General features: G+C 42.0%; 1 protein-coding gene across 7 annotated transcripts; it reads left to right on the top strand.

The window, feature by feature from the left end:
• Window positions 1–5,395: 5,395 nt before the first annotated feature.
• Window positions 5,396–19,373, top strand: plat (plasminogen activator, tissue). 7 transcript variants are annotated; one of them, XM_010876491.4, is made up of 17 exons: window positions 5,396–5,570; window positions 6,541–6,594; window positions 7,589–7,636; window positions 12,636–12,720; window positions 12,914–12,956; window positions 13,087–13,221; window positions 13,672–13,782; window positions 14,872–15,046; window positions 15,146–15,237; window positions 15,410–15,587; window positions 15,716–15,801; window positions 16,064–16,129; window positions 16,312–16,519; window positions 16,603–16,739; window positions 16,898–17,038; window positions 17,631–17,779; window positions 18,048–19,373. In XM_010876491.4, exons 3-17 carry the CDS (start codon window positions 7,590–7,592, stop codon window positions 18,210–18,212), a joined length of 1,818 nt encoding a protein of 605 aa, XP_010874793.2. In that variant the 5' UTR covers window positions 5,396–5,570; window positions 6,541–6,594; window position 7,589; the 3' UTR covers window positions 18,213–19,373. The 7 variants fall into 7 exon arrangements, with proteins under 7 accessions (XP_010874793.2, XP_034152619.1, XP_010874794.2 ...); XM_034296728.1 differs by lacking the exon at window positions 6,541–6,594; XM_010876492.4 differs by lacking the exon at window positions 7,589–7,636 and having other exon boundaries at window positions 5,399–5,570.
• The last annotated feature ends 426 nt before the right edge of the window (window positions 19,374–19,799 follow it).

Here is a 19,799-nt window from a genome sequence, read left to right as displayed (position 1 = left end):
CGCGTGAATAAAGGATCCACCCACAATAGCCTGATACGTTAGATTAGTGGGGGGCATTCATTTCGTAAAATATAACGTTTCCTTCAACAGAAAAAACTGAACGAAACAGTTTCGAAATGTATCAAATCAAACAACTGTGCGATGTATCGGCCGCACGCTCCGTTTCTGCTGAAGAACATACCGTTGTACGTGCGAAGCGTTTTGTCAAAAAGGGTTGCAATGGGCTAAAGTACGTTGAGGTCGGTTCAGGTAGGCTTCTGTAGGGAGGGACTGGCCTGAAATTGCCCTACACCGCGTTAGTCAAAACGTTCTGGAATTTATCCAGCAACTCAGATACTCAGATACCTCTAGGCAAGGGGTCAGCAACTTTTTTTGTGTTGTGTACTAAATTACTATTTATCCAGATATTTCTACTGATCTGCATTCCAGTTGATCTTCATTATGTGCATGTCTAACTGTCTAGCTGGCTAAACCAAACAGAAGCATGTCTATTTAATGCCACGAAGCTCCCTCCCAACATATCTAGGCCTACATACATGCATCTCATGGTGCAATCTCTGGGATGGTGAATGCAGCAAATATTTTAAAATTAATCTGTAGATTTTCTTTCACAGGCTATGTTGTTATTTTAACCATTAGTATAGTGTCTTGTATTCTAAGGCCCAACCTGTGTGGATCTGACAAGAATGCATTTAAAGCACTGGTTATTTGTAAGTAGGCAATTGTCATTTTGGCAGGCTGCATTAAGTTAGTATTTTAGTGGCTTTAGTAGGCCTACCTGTATTTTGTTATGTAAAGATGCTAAATGTTGGTTTTCATTTAAGGACGTTATTAGTCGCGGTAACAAATCTATATTCTTTCATCCAAGTAGGAATAAATTAGCAGAAATATTTTTTTCTAACCTAAATGCTATCTGCTAGCAATGTGCCATCTCGTCAGCACAGTTTAGAGTTTTGAATTTAGCAGGGAGTTTTAAATTTAGTAGGGAAAGAATAAGCAAATTGAGTGGAACCCATTGCGGCAACAGCATGAAAGCTGATCTCCATCAAGATTGAAATGCGTTTGAAGCTACATCTTCAAGGATGTTCTCCTATTCTTTGGGGGTGAAAATATTTTGAAATGTAAGAAACACAAACTAATTATTTAAAATAACAAACTTGTCAATGACAATCATATTTAATTCACATGTTAATCAATTATAATCATATTTTTAATTGTATTGAAATAATTGAAGGCCTTGGTGTGAATTACTTTGCGTGCCCTTCTTGGAATGTCCGTCTCAGGTTGCTGACACCTGGTCCAGGCTATATGTGACCCTTTGTCACGGTTAGCCCTTTAACAACACATTTTTTATTTCAACAAGACATCCTCACTGGCAGGGTTTCCACCCCATAGTGAAAAGGTCAATTTCACAGCCACAAACAAAAAATGTGATGCATCGTAAAAAAGGGAAATAGTGTGTAGTTAACTACACACTGACAGATCAGATACGTATGAAGTGTACATTTTTAAAAACTTTTAAATCATATGTTATCAAACCTGCAGGTTTCCTCTCCCCTCCACCTACTTGTTGATATGCAATCAGATACATTATACAATATACTGATGGGTCAGAGGTAGTCAGTCTTTTCAGGAATGATAACATGAAAGGTTGGATTGCTCTTTCTCTCTTCTTGACATGTTGCTTATGCTTCTTTCAAAACAATGATAAGGCCAACACAAACAATAACTGAAATTACTTACTATTTACGGGAAACCAAGGCACATGTGTATATGTGTTCAGCACTGCCAGCACACCCTGCTCACATACAAGCCCAGCTAATATATTTTTGTGTTGGACTAACGTGGTGATAGTGTGAGCTACAGGGTTTGTTATATGGGCTACTGTGGTGGTGTTGGTGTGGACTAATGTGGTGATAATGTCAGCTACGATGATGGTTGTCTGGGCAACTATGGTGGTGTTGGTGTGGACTAACGTGGTGATCATGTCAGCTACGATGATGGTTGTCTGGGCAACTATGGTGGTGTTGGTGTGGACTAACGTGGTGATAATGTCATCTACGAAGATGGTTGTCTGGGCAATTGTGGTGGTGTTGTGGGTAACTGCAGTGTTGAGGTTGGGTATTCATTGTTTTGGTTGCTTAATGTGTTTAGAACAATTTGGCAGTAGGGTTGAATACTGTAATGGTCTCTTAACTGGACTTCCTAAAAAGACTGTAAAACAGCTGCTGCTAGAATGTTAACCAGGACCAAGAGAACAGAGCACATCACCCCGGTTCTTAAATCTTTGCAATGGCTTCCAGTCAGTTACAGAATAGGTTTTAAAGTGGTGCTTTTAGTTTATAAATCACTGAATGGTTTAGGCCCCAAATATATTTCTGATATGTTTGAAGAATATAAACCCAGCAGAGCTCTTAGATCCATGAACACAGGTCAGCTAGTAGAGCCAAGAGTCCAAACCAAACATGGAGAAGCTGTGTATAGCAGTTATGCTGCACACAACTGGAATTAACTACCAGAAGTTCTTAGACGTGCCCCAAACGTATCAATTTTTAAATCCAGGTTGAAAACACGTATTTTCTCGCGCCTATGACTGAGCACTTAAACTTAACCGCACTGTTTAGCCTACCAGCTTTTACAGCTTCCTATGTTTTTATCCTGTTTTTATTCTACTTCTATTTTCTTATTCTATGTTTTATTATTATGATGTTGTTTTGATGTTTTCATTTGAGTATTTGTTTTTATGCAATTGTAATGTTTAATGTTTTCTTTTTCTTTGTAAACACATTGTATGTATGTATGAATTGTGCTATATAAAAAAAACTTGCTTGCTAGAACATGTGAAAATTAAAACGGGAAATGTTTGCTCTCACGTTGTTTATATGTCCATAATCTATACAATCACTAAAATCCTGAAACGCATCTTTAAGCACTTGTGTTTACTATGTGGTCCCATTCTTTGTATGTAGAAATTGTGTACCATTGAGAATGCAAGTGAAAATATGAATTGGGAAATGCATACCATACAGTGGTGTGCTACCTATCTAGACTAAAACACAACAGTATTCTCTACAAAGTCCTGTGCAATGACATCACCCACGTCAGCACAACGTTGTAAAAGCGAAGGGACGAGCGTCATCTACAAGTGAACCAGCCTGATGACAGCACTTAAAACTCAGCTTGTAATCAAAAGGAATTTTCCTTGTTTTGTAATCGGTGTTTCAACGTCCAGATCAACAACAACATGGAACATCCTTGTCATAAGTGGCTGATTTGCAACATTACTGTTGTTTATAGTCACACTGTATACACTAATTTATTAGCAATAACTCCACTTGTATGAGGTAGACACAGTTTGTACACTTGTGACGAGTACATAGTAAATCCTTTTACATGAGTGGCCTGTGTTTAGAGAAACTAGTTTCTGGTTATTACATTTACTAAATATGGTGGTTGTTTTCCTCGTCATAGAGGCATTTATAGCGTTTTGGAAAAAATGCATACATGGGCTCTAAAGTGTATTTACCCACTTGGACCTTCACACATTTTATTTTGTAACAACATAAAATCAAAATTAATTTAATGTTGCCACTGATCAACACAAAAAAGTTCACAATGTCAAAGTGAAAAATATAATCTACAAATTGTTCTAAATTAATAACAAATACAAAACAGAAAATTATTGATTGCATAAGTATTCACCCCCTGTAGTCAGTATTTGGTAGAGGCACTTTTGGCAGCAATTAATTAAAGCCATGAGTCTATGTGGATATGTCTCTACCAGCTTTGTACCTCTGGACAGAGCAATGTTTGTCAATTCTACTTTGCAAAATTGCTCCGTTAAGTTGAATGGGGATTTTTGGTTGACACCAATTATCAGCTCTTTCCACATATTTTCAATTGAATTGAGGTCTGGGCTTTGACTGGGCCACTCCAATATATTGATCTTTTTCTTTTTAAGTCACTCCAATGTGGCTTTGGCTGTATATTTTTGGATCATTGTACTACAGCAGTACACAGACGCCTTTGGCCTAAGTTAACTCACTATACATAAAAGTATACATCCCAGCAGAGGTAAATACAAATATATTTATTGCTGTAGTTCAAACTGGCACCAAACCATAGATCCATGGTGTTGCATTGGAAATGTGTCATTCAGAAAGTTTTCTGTTAAAATGAATTGATGTTGTCTGAATTGGTGACTGACCTGACTTCCTGAGGATGGGATGAGTCAGGAATTGTTGGATTTTAGACAACCCCAGGGGACAGTGGGTCAGGCTTGGCATCAGCACTAATTGCATTTTCATAGGTATTGGACCCACCCTGTCACCCATAGCTTTCCCTCTGGCCTGACCATAAGGAGATCCATACCAACCAGCTTGAATAGAAAGAGCTGTATCGCACACACACACATCTTTTCTGAGGGACCTTAAAATCTAACCCTATGAGAAATCATTGTTTCCTGCCCCATAGCCCTAACCCTTACCCTAACTTAACCTTAATAATCTAACCCCTATGCCTAAATCTAATCCAGCCCAATTGTTTAACCATGACATTTAATGCCTGAACCTTTAAAGTAAACCCAATTATTACAATATATTTTATGTTAAATCTATCCCTTAAGCCAAGAAACTAGTTGTTCTAAATAGGCACCTGCCAAAAAGTCCTTGTGGCTGGGGCAGAGCTTAGCTTCCCTTCCCATGGGTGTGAAGCCAGCGCCCCACTACCTATGTGTACAATCTTACTATTGCTACTTGATTGCCTTGATTGGACAAAGAAATTGTTAAAACAAGTTTTATGTACAGTACTTACAGAAGGTTTTCTGACCCCTTCATTTTCTCCACATCTCCTGGGAACTTTCTATGCTGTAGTGATTTGTTTATAACCTTCCTTAAAACTATGCTAACACAATTCTACCTTTGAGGTCTACAGATAGTTTCTTAGATGTAATAGCTTGGCTTTAGACAGGTGTGTGCCTTTCTAAAAATGTAATGTTTTATAAATTAAGTAATTAACATACACTGTTATAGTGCATTGTACAGTATATTGTATAATGGAAAAATATAAACACAGCATGTAAAGCGTTGGACCCATGTTTAATGAGCTGAAATAAAAAATCGCAGAAATGTTCCGTAAGTACAAAAAGAACAATGTCAGACAGACAGAATGACAAACAGACAGATCTTGGCCCAAATAATGCAGCAATTGAAATATCTTAAGGTTTTTGAACACGCGATGATTCAAGAGCCAGGAGCAATCGTTTCCGATTCGGATATTAATTGCCTCATTGACACTGACCTCATAATCTTACTTTAATACATCCGTTACTTTTGCTAGATACGGGTTATGGTGCAATCCAGAACCCGCGCCAAATCCATCATCATCCTCGCCAACTACATCATCCGACAAGCCCGCCTCTGTTTCGAAGCAACCCTCCTTTTTCAACAGAAACGAGTCAACGCGCCTTTAAAAGCAGGGGATCACACCTTATCGTAAATCTACTCTGGACGGACGAGGTCAAGGACAGTTACCAGTGACATTTTGAGTAACAGACACATTTGAAATTGAAGGTAAGGATACTGACGTTAATACAATCGCTTCCCTGCTTTCCAGATTTCGGACGGAATTTACAGGCTATGCTAGAAGTGATTGCATTTCGCTGCACAAATATGCTGAATGCTTTCTTTGAAGCATGCGTTGGCAAATTTGATTTCAAATGGAACTCAAGCAGAACTCAAATTGAATGTAAAATGTCAAGCTTTTCCATGCTTTGCCTTTATGGATATATATATATTATTTTTTTTAGCTAAATTACATGTTGTAGATTATTATAATTAGCTCTTTATATCCGTTTCACATGTGGTTCTGGGTGTGTTACACGGGTTCATATGAAATAGTATGACCTATTATCGTTTAGGCAACATACATTATTTGATACTTTAGTGTTTACATTCATTTATATACCAATTTGAAGACATTATCCCATCTAGATTTTAACATAAAGTGTTGTAGGGATTTGATAAAGTTCTGGCTTGAGGGTCACTTTAGGAGTTTCTGCACATTTTTTATTTTTTCTCTTTCTAGTTGGTCTGTCAAAATAGTTTTGCCGGCCAGAAGAAGTAGGGGTCATTGTCATTTCTACATATTTTGATCTACTCTTCAGCCACCCTTTAGGTATACCTATCTAATATATCTGGTAGGACCCACTTTTCCCTCCATCCTTTTAAGGTTCTATCTCTTTAAGATTCTATCATTTTAAGGTTCTATCCCTTTAAAGCCCAATGCTTTGTGCAGAGGTGCCTTTTTGCACACAATAGTTGTAAATATTATTTGAGTATTTGTGGCCTTTCAGTCAGCTTGAATGAGTCTGGTCATTCTCATCTGACCTCTCTCATTAACAAGGTGTTTTTGCTCACAAAACAGGTGGTCTCTGGATGCTTTTTTTGTTTTTCACATCATTCTCTGCAAACTCTAGACTGTATTGCGCAGGTGTCCCAACCTGATTTCACACAGGGGCTATTGTATGCGTTTTTTTTTTAGGGGTGAGGGGAGATCCTAACTAAGTAGTGACCTAATTCATCAATCAAGTACAAGGTAAGAACAAAAACCTGCAGACAATTGGCCCTTTGTGAAAATCCCAGTAGTCTAGCTGTTTCCGAGGAGCTCGAGTCACCATATGTGGCGCTGACCGCTGGACCATAGTTTATCTGTAGTTGGTGTATGCCCCCGTCACATGGGGATGCATTCTGTTGGAAATAGTGTAGGTTATTTTGTAGCTTTCATGTACTTCATGTCTATTGCATTATTTTCACCATATTGTGGGTGTCTCAGCAGTGTGGCATCTTAATCTCTCCAACCCCCCCTGTGCACTGTGAATCGGTGCACTTTCAGATAACAGGACAGAGATTACATTGAGAATTCTTTCTTGGAATCTGGTGGATGCCCTGGGGTTAAACGAGTGTGTGTGTGTTGGTTCCACCCTGTACCTGACAGGCCCTGCATTGAAAATTAGTCTTTTAAACACCTACCTCAGAAATTCCTTTGAAATGTATCATGGCACTACAATAGTACCCTAGTGTTCTCAGACAAAAGAGATTACCCTGAGCTGGCCTCCATGCAATAGTGACTGCCTGCCAGGAACCAGCTGTTAAGGGGCAGCATATGGTCCAAACAAGTTGATCCCAGATCTTTATTACAGATGAGTCCATTTAGTGCAATCTTTGCCAGTGAGTTTTGTAGACCTGTCTAACTGGTTTTAGAGATCTGCATTTAGAGTTACATGTCTTAGACTGAGAGTGCTTTATGTGTTGCATAAAATGGGGTCTCTTCCAAAATAAGTACGTTATTCAATTATCATGTATCATCATAATTAATCTGATTTTAGTATTTCAAGAACACATCAAGGTTTCTGAGCATAATCTGGGAAGTGTGATTTGTCTTTGGAACATAATGTCAGCACTCTCAAACATTCCTTTATCCTTTAAAGAGTGAGCTTATAGGAATTTCTATTGTCTCTTTCTCCTCTCTGTTGTCTCTGTTTCTCCTCTGTATTCCGTCTCCACTCCGTTCTCTCCATATTCTGTGGAAGGATGATTAGTCAACTACTCCTTAACAACTTACTGCGGTTGACTTCAGGGTGAGCTTTCTCCTCTTTTCTCCTCAAAATGTCTCTTTTTCATCATTCCATTATATCAGTTTCCAAACATAAACATAACTTATAAAAATTATCTGAAATATTGTAACAGAATGTGAAAAAGAGATAATATGCATGTGTCTAGACTTGTAATAGGGAAAAACAGGATCAATTCACGTTTCGTTTACATAATTTCAACCTAACAATCATGAGTAATGACTATGCAACAGTTTGGTAACCTAACTTTATTAGCAAATATTAATCAAACAACTTAATGTTTCCTACCCAAACTGTAACTAAAATTCATCAGTGAATGGTGTTGTTGATTTTACACTGAATTCAAGTTAATTGACAACCAACTGTAAATTAAAACTAGACCATGAACTAAAATCTGCCCCCATGGAAAATAACTTTTCTGGACTTATTTGTGGGGATTAAATTAACAAAAAGATTACCTACCGACTATTCTGTTCGTTGATAAACACTTGTCTAAAGGCTCTGCTAACACATCATTTTTCAAATATCAACAATTTCTTTCCACAAAAGCCTGAACAATACATCCCAGAACAAGCACACATAATGTGGTGAATGCTTACGTTTCTGAAGCTCTGACCCTATTGTTATCCAACATATCCGCATCTTTAACTGTTAAAAATACCACATCTTTAACTGTTAGGGATACCACATCTATAACCGCTAGGGATACCACATCCAGGGTCGTTTCTAACTTAGGGACTGGTGGATATGATTCACGGGGCCCTTGGCTTGGTGTGGCCCAGAGATCCTAATAATATCATTCATAGGTGAGGGGGCCCAGTCATATATCGTTTCAGGGGGCCCAGTCATATATCGTTTCAGGGGGCCCAGGATTCTTGGTAATGCCCCTGTGCACATTTATAATTGTTAGGAATACGAGGCACGTGCACAGGTAAGGCTCAACCAGGGCAGGGCACATGCCCCTTTGCTATCTAGTGCCCTTTCCAGTTGAAATCTGCCCGTCCGCCTTGGCGACGTGTCGCCCGTCTTTTTTACGCGCGTCACTCACTCCGATGGGCATGAGACGTCCATTCTTTTTTTTTACGAACCTCACTCACTCCAACACATCGTCCATCTGTTTGAGCTGACAACTCCGGACACATTTTCAGATTCAGTACATGCCCCTCGGAATGTACAGCCAAAATAACAAAACCGGTGTCAGTGTCCAAATATTTCCGGACCTAACTAAAATACAATGTAGGACTAAAATACAATTAAGTGTTTTCAAACGAAACCATGTTCCTTACTAACCTTCCTTACATTAACCCATGGAAAAGAATGCTATTTCAGAGTATTGGAACAAACCTGAGATGGGAAAATTAAGATAATTACAACCAAACCAGAGCTTCTTGTCATGTTGATTCACACTAGTTGAACCTGATGCTAGTCAGCTCACTGTATGCCTGGTTTCTTGCATTAACGAACAGGCATTGTTTTATCTGTACATGCTACCATTGCATGTACGCACACACACACACACACACACACACACACACACACATAGTTCCTTCTGTCTACTGTTCACTTCATTTCAAATAAAAAAGATGATGGAACTTGCTTGCTAATCACAGTTTATCACAGCAGCATCAGTACCACTGCATGACTGCACAATTTGTTTTGTGTAGTCAGTGTCGTTTTTCTTCCAACATCTGGAGATCAGAATTTCCAAACATCCTTTCATCCTGTTTGATTGCGGTTTTTTGATTGGACTGCAGTATACTATAATGTCGAGTTCAACCCCCATCACCTAGCTCTAACCCCTAACACAAACACCTAGCCCTAACGCCTAACACAAACACCTAGCCCTAACGCCTAACACAAACACCTAGCCCTAACGCCTAACACAAACACCTAGCCCTAACGCCTAACACAAACACCTAGCCCTAACGCCTAACACAAACACCTAGCCCTAACGCCTAACACAAACACCTAGCCCTAACGCCTAACACAAACACCTAGCCCTAACGCCTAACACAAACACCTAGCCCTAACGCCTAACACAAACACCTAGCCCTAACGCCTAACACAAACACCTAGCCCTAACGCCTAACACAAACACCTAGCCCTTACTATCTCCTACTGCCTGTCCCTGAGCGGTGGACTGACCACTAATGAGGCGATACCTGCAGAAGTGTTCCTGTAGTAACTGGTCAGCACGTCTCCATCCTGGGTTTTTGGGTCAGCTAGCTGGACCAGCCTCTCTGGCAGCCACAGGGGAGAAGGAGCTGTGCTCAGCACCGCTGCCAGCCAGTTCTGTTATCGTCATCATCCTCATAATCCGCCTCATTGACCAAGCCTGCCGCATGACTCAACATTGAAAGGGTTCAAGAAGCAAAGCTAGGGAGTGACCGTCATATCCAAACTCCCTACGTGGTTGTTGTGGGTGAGTTTGATTAGGAGTGTGTGTGTTAATTATTATCCTAGTATAATTATGAGCCTAGTGTTTGTTTTGATCTGATTCTGTTGACTCATAGTCTATGAATAATTTAACACCAACAGCCCTCCTTAACTTCAACACTAAAATGTGATCTCCTTAATCTCTGTGTGAAGCATCCTCCTTCCTAAATGAAGAAGTACAGAGACTTGAGTGATTTGAGACTTCAGGGTGTGATAGGAGAATTCAGGGTGTGATTGGAGACTTCAGGGTGTGATAGGAGACTTCAGGGTGTGATTGGAGACTTCAGGGTGTGATGGGAGACTTCAGGGTGTGATGGGAGACTTCAGGGTGTGATGGGAGACTTCAGGGTGTGATGGGAGACTTCAGGGTGTGATTGGAGACTTCAGGGTGTGATGGGAGACTTCAGGGTGTGATGGGAGACTTCAGGGTGTGATCAGAGACTGTACAGTTATAATACAGATGTGGAGGTGCAACTGTATTTGTCCGTGTTTGAGGTTTACTGTGGTGGATCTTGGTTCTTGTTAGAGAAAGTTTAGTAGCAGTGATACCAGGCCACTACCCAGTCCTACACAGACATACTGCTTTAGGAGATTGAGATTGTCAGACAGCAGTTGAGAATTCAGTGGTTTTAGAGGCAGCCTTGGTCTTTGATGGTTGCCCAAACATTTCTGTGGAGGATGTATGTTTGTCGCTGTGTGTTTTTATATAATGTATGTATTTGTGTGGGCGTATACATATTTTACCTGTGAGTGCATTTGGCTGGTCCTCAAAAACAGTAAAGGTTAAATTTGTTTTAGGTTTAGCTGTTATGGCGAGGTTTAGGTATAAGGTTAGGATTGAGGTTTGGGGGTTAGGATTGAGGTTAGGTAAGAAATAGAGTTTTCATATTGTCAGTTTTTTTCATGTTCAATGTAGTTAAACATGTGTGTTTGTTCATTTGCATGTTTGTGTGTTTGAGTATGTGCATGTGTGATAGACACATGCTAATGACGGAAGACATGTGTGGGCGTGGGGACTGTGTGTGTGTGTGTGTGACAGATAAAACAAGAATGTGACATGGGGCGCACAGGCTCAATGTTAGCAGGAAACATATGGCCTGGCCTGACAGGCTGGAGGGAGGACAACACCGCAGAACAGAGAGAGAACAACAAACACAGGCCGATCAGAGAGGTTCAGCCAGGGGCAGAAACTGCCTGAATACATTGGGGATTTTACTCCAGCGGAGAAATAAGTGGCTTGAAAAGGGTGTGTATTCTTTTCTGTGTGTCTCCGTGTATGTTATCTAAACACAGTCCTGTAGAGTTATCTTAGTGAGGAATCTGGGAGTTTCTGTCCTGGGAACATCTCCCTGTATCTGGTGAATTAATTACTTTCAAATTCCTGAAGGGTTTGTGTGTGTTTCTGTGGTTGCCAGCGTAGCCGTTTGACCTAATTTCTATCAAAACACGAGCACTATTAATCCAGGCAACCAAAGGGGATGAGTCAGACATTCACCAACTGGCTGCAGTGTCTCTGTATGCGTGTGTGAAGCTCAGGTTCATGTCTCTGTCTTCATTATGCACAATGACCAAAATGCTGGAGCTCTCCCTAAGTCTTGTTTCACTCTTTCAATTTTTCAAATGTTTTTCTAACTTTGCCTTCTCTCTGCAGCTGTGCAGACATTAGTCACAGCTGACAGAGAAACAGTGGGCTGTGCAATTTTTACACTGAGAAGTATTTTATTGCAATGGCAGTGATATGTGGTCGTCTTTCTTTCTTAGTTTAAAGTTTTGGATAAGACCTCTATTACAACATACAACAATTAAAATGTATCTTAATATTTCTTAACAGTGTTTTTGTTACAAAAACTAGTTCTGCATTCAAGACTGTGTAGTAGTGCAAACAGCCTTATTGGAAACTGGAGTAAAACTGTAAAGCTGCAGTATGTATTGTATCTGCACCAAAGTATTTACATGGTATTGTAAAGTCCCTGGCAATGCTCTTTAGCATGCTGCCCTGGACTGGAAGGTACAAGAAAGTGCTTGAGCACTATGTGAGCTCACACACACACACACACTAATGTCAGCTCCTGAGAGGCTTGCGTGTTCAGTCGTCATTAGTTTGTTTGTTTGATATGCTTTAAAATAATTGTGAAAAGGAAAAGTGAAGGGGTTTTTCATCCTGTTTATTCCAGAGGGACCATGATGTTATAAACACAGCAGTTTTCTCTGAACTAGGAGTAGGGGTGTAACGGTACTAACATACACTCATACAAAGGCATTACTACAGCTCCAGATTTCTTTTTAACCCTTCTGTTCCTCACTCAAAACCTTACTTTTCGACTTTTTTGGAAAGAAAAAGGTGCAGTGGTCTCTTAATTTTTATCGGAGCCGTATACTTCCTTGTATGCCTCACAGGAATGGCAATTCCCAAGGACTTTTGTCCTGTATGTATCAGAGAAATACAATGGTGACATTGTCCTATTGTTCTCATGGATCTGTTCTGAACCAAGTGACTTGACTCCTGAATCAACCAAAGTAATTCCTTTCCTAAAGCTCAGTGGTACTTATATATTTCTTTATTTTGCAGCAGAAAACATTCAGTGACCACCATGGCAAGAGTATTGGGACTGTTGCTCCTCCTGTTAGCTCTCTGCTGCTGCCTAGCGGACAAAGTAGGTACCAAACCACTGTAATAAAAGCTACTGGTTGTTATACTTTGGTGCAAGTCAGTTCAGCCAAAAGGTTCCCGAGGCATGATTTTGATATTTAAAAAGAATGTGTAATCTCACAAAATGCTAAACTGACCTTGGATAGATCTGAGTTCACTTCATATTAATCTCACTTCTTCTACCAATCTGTTGGCAGGTTGCGCTTCGTCGCGCCAAGAGAGGAACTCGCTACTATAAAGGTGAGCCCGGACCGCACCCTCCCTCTAAGCTCATCAGTTTGTCTGTCTCCGACTGACCGCTTCTATTGACGTGTTACTCCCGTCTTGTTGTAAATGACCCCCATGACTCTGTGTATGTGTGTGTCTGTAGCGAGGTGTGTGGATGCCCAGTCGGCTGCGGTGCGGGGTGTTGGGGAGACATGGGTGAGATGGAGGGGGCGTGGCATGGAGTCCTGTCGCTGTACATCGCAAGGACAAGAGCGCTGTCACAGTGTGCCGGTCATAAGTGAGTTGGAAGCACACCAGTACATACATAACGATATGGACACACACTCACTAACCTCCACACGTGTGACAGAGAGGGGTGGCTGTTATAAAGAACTGGTCAAGGATAGAGTTGTTGGAAAACTCACATGTTTTGACGTTCATCATGTTTAAAAGCTCTTAGCCATAGCCCTCCAATACGCACATTTCTTCACCCCCGCCGACCAACATTATGAGGCATGGCCACACCTCTGGTGACAGACAAATGACTACCACATTCTCTGTTCGTGTGAGCTCATACGCCAACAACAGAAATTGTAGGCCGATCTGACAGGAAAGTTATGAGTATGTGTGACGTAAAAGAAGCTTGGAGATTTATCATAATAGTTGGGCTTCTTGGTGAGGTAGCAAAAGAATGAGTGCCGTGGAAACTAAACAGGTCCTTCATAATGCCCCCTCCCTCTCACTGTAGCATGCTATCAGTCAAGGTGCTACAATGGGGGAACCTGTAAGGAGGCGGTCTACTCCTCGGACTACCTGTGCCAGTGTCCACCAGGTTTCACCGGAGCCCAGTGTGAGATCAGTAAGTAGAACTCAGACCAGAGAACACAGTACATTGTCACAAAATCTCCTCTGTCTCCTCTGGACCCACATAATATTGAACCACACGGACAAGGGGGTATGACGACACATCTAGTCTCTGTTCTAGCGCTATATGCTTCTCACTCAATTCATCTCCTCCCTGGATCTTCAGAGTCACAGTCTTAGCCAGGGCTTCTTATCTCTGGTCCTGGAGCGCTTAATGAAAGGAGATGATTGAAACCACAATTGTTTTGGCCGGAGTTGAATGGCCAATGGGTTCAGCTGAATGTAATATCTGCATGTTTTCTAATGGGACAGGCCGTGTCCCTGGGCTCATGTTGCAATGCCCTTTTTCTCTGAGTATGATTGGCAAGTACTGTTTGGTTAGCATTGTCCAATAGACATTTACACAATGGTACAGTTACTCATAAAAGATATGGAGGTTTGGTCTGTGGGCCAGACAGGAAAACACGGTTTACACCCCAGGAACCACACTCCATGGAAACCTATGGTTAGTTCAAATAAATGTGTTTAATTCCTTTGGGAGGCCGTTGAATGCACCCCACCCTCTTTACATTCAGTATGGAAATTCAAAACACATGTTCACAGTCTATTGACTGAGTTCAGAGGCGAATGAGAGAGGCCAGAGTCACATCATGTGATGATTATCAGCGTCATCACTCAACCCGGGCCATTGGTTAAAACCGCAGCGGCCAAACTCTCTGTATGTTCTCTAAACGAGTGTAATGAATAATCACAAGTGTGTTGTTGTATTTGACTGTACGACCCGTGAGACAAAACACAGACAGATGTATGAGTGAGTCCTTCCTTATTCATGCTACCAGGACCACAGCTAGACACGTACAAAGGCAGACTGTCAGATCAGCATTTGTGATAGGACCGTTTCCTCATAGACACCCGTGTATGTCCCAAATGGCCCCCCTATTCCCTACATAGTGCTCCTCTTAGGACCTGAACCTTACGTACTCTTCTTAGACTAGTGCACTATAATGGAAATGCACCCTTTGGGACACTATATATGTGTCGGTTTGCCTGGACTGGGCTGACTAATGTCCGTCCCTGTCAACAGACACCAGTGAGAGGTGCGTGGTGGGCCAGGGTAAAGGCTACCGTGGTACGTGGAGTATCAGTCACACCGGCTCTGAGTGCATTAACTGGAACTCAACAGTCCTCAGAGGGAAGAAGTTCACTGCCAGGAGGCCTGAGGCTAACAGCCTGGGGCTGGGAAACCACAACTTCTGCAGGTACATACATGCACATGCGCACAAACACACACAAATCGCACAAATCTCACATGCAGTACATTAATCATGTACTCCTCCCCTATTCTCCCTGTCTCTTAGGAATCCAGACAATGACACCAAACCCTGGTGTTATGTGTACAAGAGGACCCAGATAGCCTGGGAATTCTGCACTCTACCCAGATGCCCTGCAGGTAATAACACCAGATAATGACAGTACGCCATGCTTTAGCAAAAATGGATCCTTTCCAAACTATGACTAGTATCTAAGAAATGGATTATGACCCAGGGTGTTTTACTTCCTGTGTGGTCCACAACATTAATGCTATGTGAGTTAAGCGGTGCCTGGCCCCCTGTGTATTCTAGAACAGAGGCAAGCGGAATGCATGCAGGGCTCAGGGCAGACCTACAGGGGAACGACAGCCGTCACGAAGGGGGGCTCCAACTGTCTCCCCTGGGACTCACCACTCATCACCCGCAAGTTCTACAATGCATGGAGGTCTGATGCCAGGGATCTGGGGCTGGGCAGTCACAATTTCTGCAGGTAGGATCATAAACACACACACGCAATATCTCTCTTTGACACATTTACCTTTATGCACATTCTCACACCACACACACACACACACACACACACACAGACACATCCTTAAACACTCCTGTCTCTTCCAGGAACCCGGACGGTGACCTCGGCCCCTGGTGCCATGTCTACCGGAACATGAAACTGACCTGGGAACTCTGTGACATCACCAAATGCTGTGAGTATCCTTGTATCAGCGCCAGGCGTGTGACATCCTCCTCTCACAGCTGCTCTGTTTGATGCCAAGAACGGACATCCGCTCTTTTACTAGCTTACTGTAAAGCAGGTGATGACTAACAAGACAATGTCTTAAAGCTCTCTCAGGGTTCAAGTCTGTTGAGATGCATGTATGTGTCTGTGAAATGGAATGCATAAACATTAGCCACACTGCATAAACAGTTGACATGTTCTGTGACACTGAGCTGTGTGTTGTTCTACAGCGAGGACACAGATCTCCGTCACTCCTAGAAGACCAGGCCCTTCCAGCGACCAGGACAGCAACAAAGGTAGCGCCGCCCCAGAATAACTCATCATCACGTCTGTTCCTCCCCCACCCTTCATTTCCTCTCTCTCCCCAGCCTGTCTCTCCCGCATCTTTGCCTTTCCTTCCGCTGAATGTTTAGTTTTTTTTTTAAATCTACAAAACAGAACACGACCTACTGACAGTCTTTAAACCCTTGCCCCAAAGGTACCTGCGGACAGCGGGCTGACAATAACCGGAGTCGCCCCTCCTTCCGTATCCTGGGGGGAACTCGACAGACTGACATCACGGAGCAGCCATGGCAGGCAGCCATCAATGTGTACCGGCCCAGAAACAAAGCACACTTCTTTTTGTGCGGAGGGGTCCTGATAGACTCCTGCTGGGTCCTCTCTGCTGCCCACTGCTTCCAAGAAGAGTATGTCAAGCACACACACACACGCACGCACATATGCAGAGACACATATATACAGGGACTCAATGATCTGCTTTGTCTGTCAGGTTTCATCCAGATCGGCTCCAGGTAGTTCTGGGCCGGACATTCCGTAAGAACTCCTCCAGCAGTGAGCAGATCTTTGAGGTGGAGAAGTACTGGATCCACGAGAAATACAACGAAGAAAACTTTGACAATGACATTGGTGAGCCAACCCAATGCTAAGCACTCAAAGGATGGCGTGAATATGTAGCATGTGAATATGTGGATGCCATTATATCCAGACTCGTACACACTGACTCATTGTGAACTCCTCTTCCCTACCCTGTCATCCTGCCTCTTCTTTTTCCCGTCCTACCTTAGTCTTGCTGAAGTTGAAGAGTGATATTGGCCTCTGTGCAGTGTACTCCCCGGAGGTCCTGCCCGTTTGTCTTCCTGAACCAGGTCTAGTCCTACCCGACTGGACCGAGTGTGAGATCTCTGGCTATGGCAAAGAGAAGGAGTGTAAGTCAGACATCATTCTTCATTCAAATTTTTCACTCCTGTCTTTTTGAACCACTGCTCATGTAGCTAGGTTTTTATCAAAATCTGCGTAGCCTTTATACGCCAAATACATTAGCATTTAGAAGATATTTGACCTACTAAAGAGAAGCATTCAGAATAAACAGTACACAGAATACACACTTTAAATGTATACTGAAAGACACTACAACGAATACAGACAGAATGTATAAACATTGAATGTACGCATGAAACCACAAGCTAGAACACTGTAAAGCTATAACTATATGCATGTGTAAGGTTTTCTGTATGTTCAATAGGGCAGAAGAAGATACTTTATATGAAGACACAGTATATGTTCTGTCTAGGTGGTTTATTTCTTGGCAGAGGGCAGTAGCATTAATCACCCTCAGATTTTGTAAAGCTTGGAGAACATTGCTGAACTCCCTAAAGGTCCCTGCGTACATTTAATACATTATATTGCTTTTTCCGTGATTCAGTATGCTAACAAGGCCGTATAGGCTGTAGGTGTTAGCATGGCCTGATAATCAGGAAGGTTCGGTGTTTAACGCCCTCCCCTGCCTTGTGTCCGTAGTCGATGCGATGTACTCTGAGCGTGTGAAGAGGGGTCACGTGAGGTTATGGCCTCAGGACCGATGTGTCTCTGGGGTCCTGAATGGCCGAGAGGTCACCGCCAACATGCTGTGTGCTGGGGACACCCGGGGCCTGGACGATGCCTGCAAGGTGAGCCGGTTGACGATTAGGAACCAAACACCCTGTTTACGTCCCAAATGGAACCATATTCCCTACTGGGCTCTGGTCAAAGTCAGTGCTCCATAGTATGGAAAGTGGGGAATGGAGTGTGATTTGGCCTCCAGTGTGAAGCTCTGAAATGTAAAACACTCTCTGGAACACCAGTGATTGTTTTACATATTAAGAGAGTGTTTTACATAGAAAAACTGAGGTCTAAGCTGACGGCTGAAACGTGATTCTTTCCTCCTCTTCTCTGCAGGGGGACTCTGGCGGTCCCCTTGTCTGTCCCAAGGACGGGAGGATGACTCTGATGGGCGTGATCAGCTGGGGAGACGGCTGTGGGAAGAAAGACACGCCCGGGGTCTACACACGGATCACACAATACACTGACTGGATCAGCGGCAAGAAGCGAAGTGGCCAGTAAACAACCAGCCACACGGGGAGAGGATGCCTGAGGGAACACATCAGGCTCCTGTCCATCAACCTCAAAGAAATGCCTTAACCTAGGAACGGATGACCACTGAAGGCACAAAGAGACCTCTGTTGTTCCGGCACAGTGTGTGTATTGTCTTGGGCTGAGAGGGCGGATGCTGCAAGGTCCAAACAGAAGAACAATATGCCTTAAGAGTTAGTTGACTGTAGCTCATCCTGCCGTGAGTCTCAGTCCCTCTCAGCTGTTTACCACTCTGCACGGAGACATGCGTTTAGATATATGGCTCTGGTTCTACCACTCCACGCTCAGCTCAGAATTGAGACATTTAGACGTTTACTTTGCACATAATGTTTTGTTGGAATGTATTAAGCCACTCCAATGGAGATGTTTTATTTGAACTCCTATTTTATAATGTGTCTGACGATGGTGGCTTGCTGACTGAACATTGCGACGTGACATCGGTGTGATAATGTATGTGACTGTATCTAATCCTGAACCACTTTAACACTAACTGCATTATTAGACAATCTGCTGGATCAGAGTGAATCTTAGAAAGCAGCTACATTCTATTCTGAATACTCAACCCCCTCCCTCAGCCCTTCAGATTCTCAACAGTATGGGGTTGAGCAATATGGGGGGAAATCCCATTTTTCAGGATGTTTGGAGGTCTTGAACAAAGGCTGTCAGATTTGAATATAGCCGGATTATGAACAGTGCCACCATTATGTGTCCCCATTTTATAGCTGTTGGGTTGAGCCCAGCATTCAACATGTACTGTATTTTACTGGTGGTTTTATGTTAAAAAACAAGTGGGGAGGTGTTGACTGCAAAGCCCTTGGTCTCCATCTCAGAACACAATGTATGTTTGAGTGAGTGTTTATGTCTCCATCAAGTACAATGCTTGTGTGTTCTTTCATATTTCTTTTTATGTATATTATCTCATAAGTAAAGGTTGTAGTTTTTTGTAATTTAATTTAATTTTAACATATTTCTTTTAGTTCTTATTTATGTATATTTCTAATATTTCTATAATTTGTGTAGTTTTGGATATGTTGAACTTGATGTTCATAATTTATGTTTGGGGCTACCATAACCTTTTTCTGAACAAGACATACACCAAGCCTTTTAAATAAAGTGCATTTTAATAATGTTGATGGTCATCTCTTTCGTTTTGTTACAAGGCCAATCCATACCCCTATCGTCAGAGTAGATCTAAGCTCTAATAGTCAGCAGGACACGTAAAAAAATAATTTTCAGTCATGGGTCATGAGTCCGGTACACACCAGATCATGTTAATAACACTAAGGAGCTACTGGTGTATTGTATCGCTATTACACATTATTCAAGGATCGTTTTCCATAGGGGCCGGATGACCAAACGTCCAGAGTGGAAGAAGGAAAGGTTGGGATTAGGGTTGTCATGATATCAGATTTTCATTACATGATTATTGTGGCCAAAATAATTCACGATAACGATATTATCGCGATATCTAGAAAATCTGTCAAATTCATCTTCAGCTATGTTTATTGTGTGTTTTGTCTCGTTTTGGCAAATTAATTACACTCAAAATATGTGGAG

The sequence above is a fragment of the Esox lucius genome, chromosome 13, assembly GCF_011004845.1.
Source record: "Esox lucius isolate fEsoLuc1 chromosome 13, fEsoLuc1.pri, whole genome shotgun sequence".
Taxonomy (NCBI): domain Eukaryota; kingdom Metazoa; phylum Chordata; class Actinopteri; order Esociformes; family Esocidae; genus Esox; species Esox lucius.
This window is presented reverse-complemented; position numbering and strand designations above follow the sequence as displayed.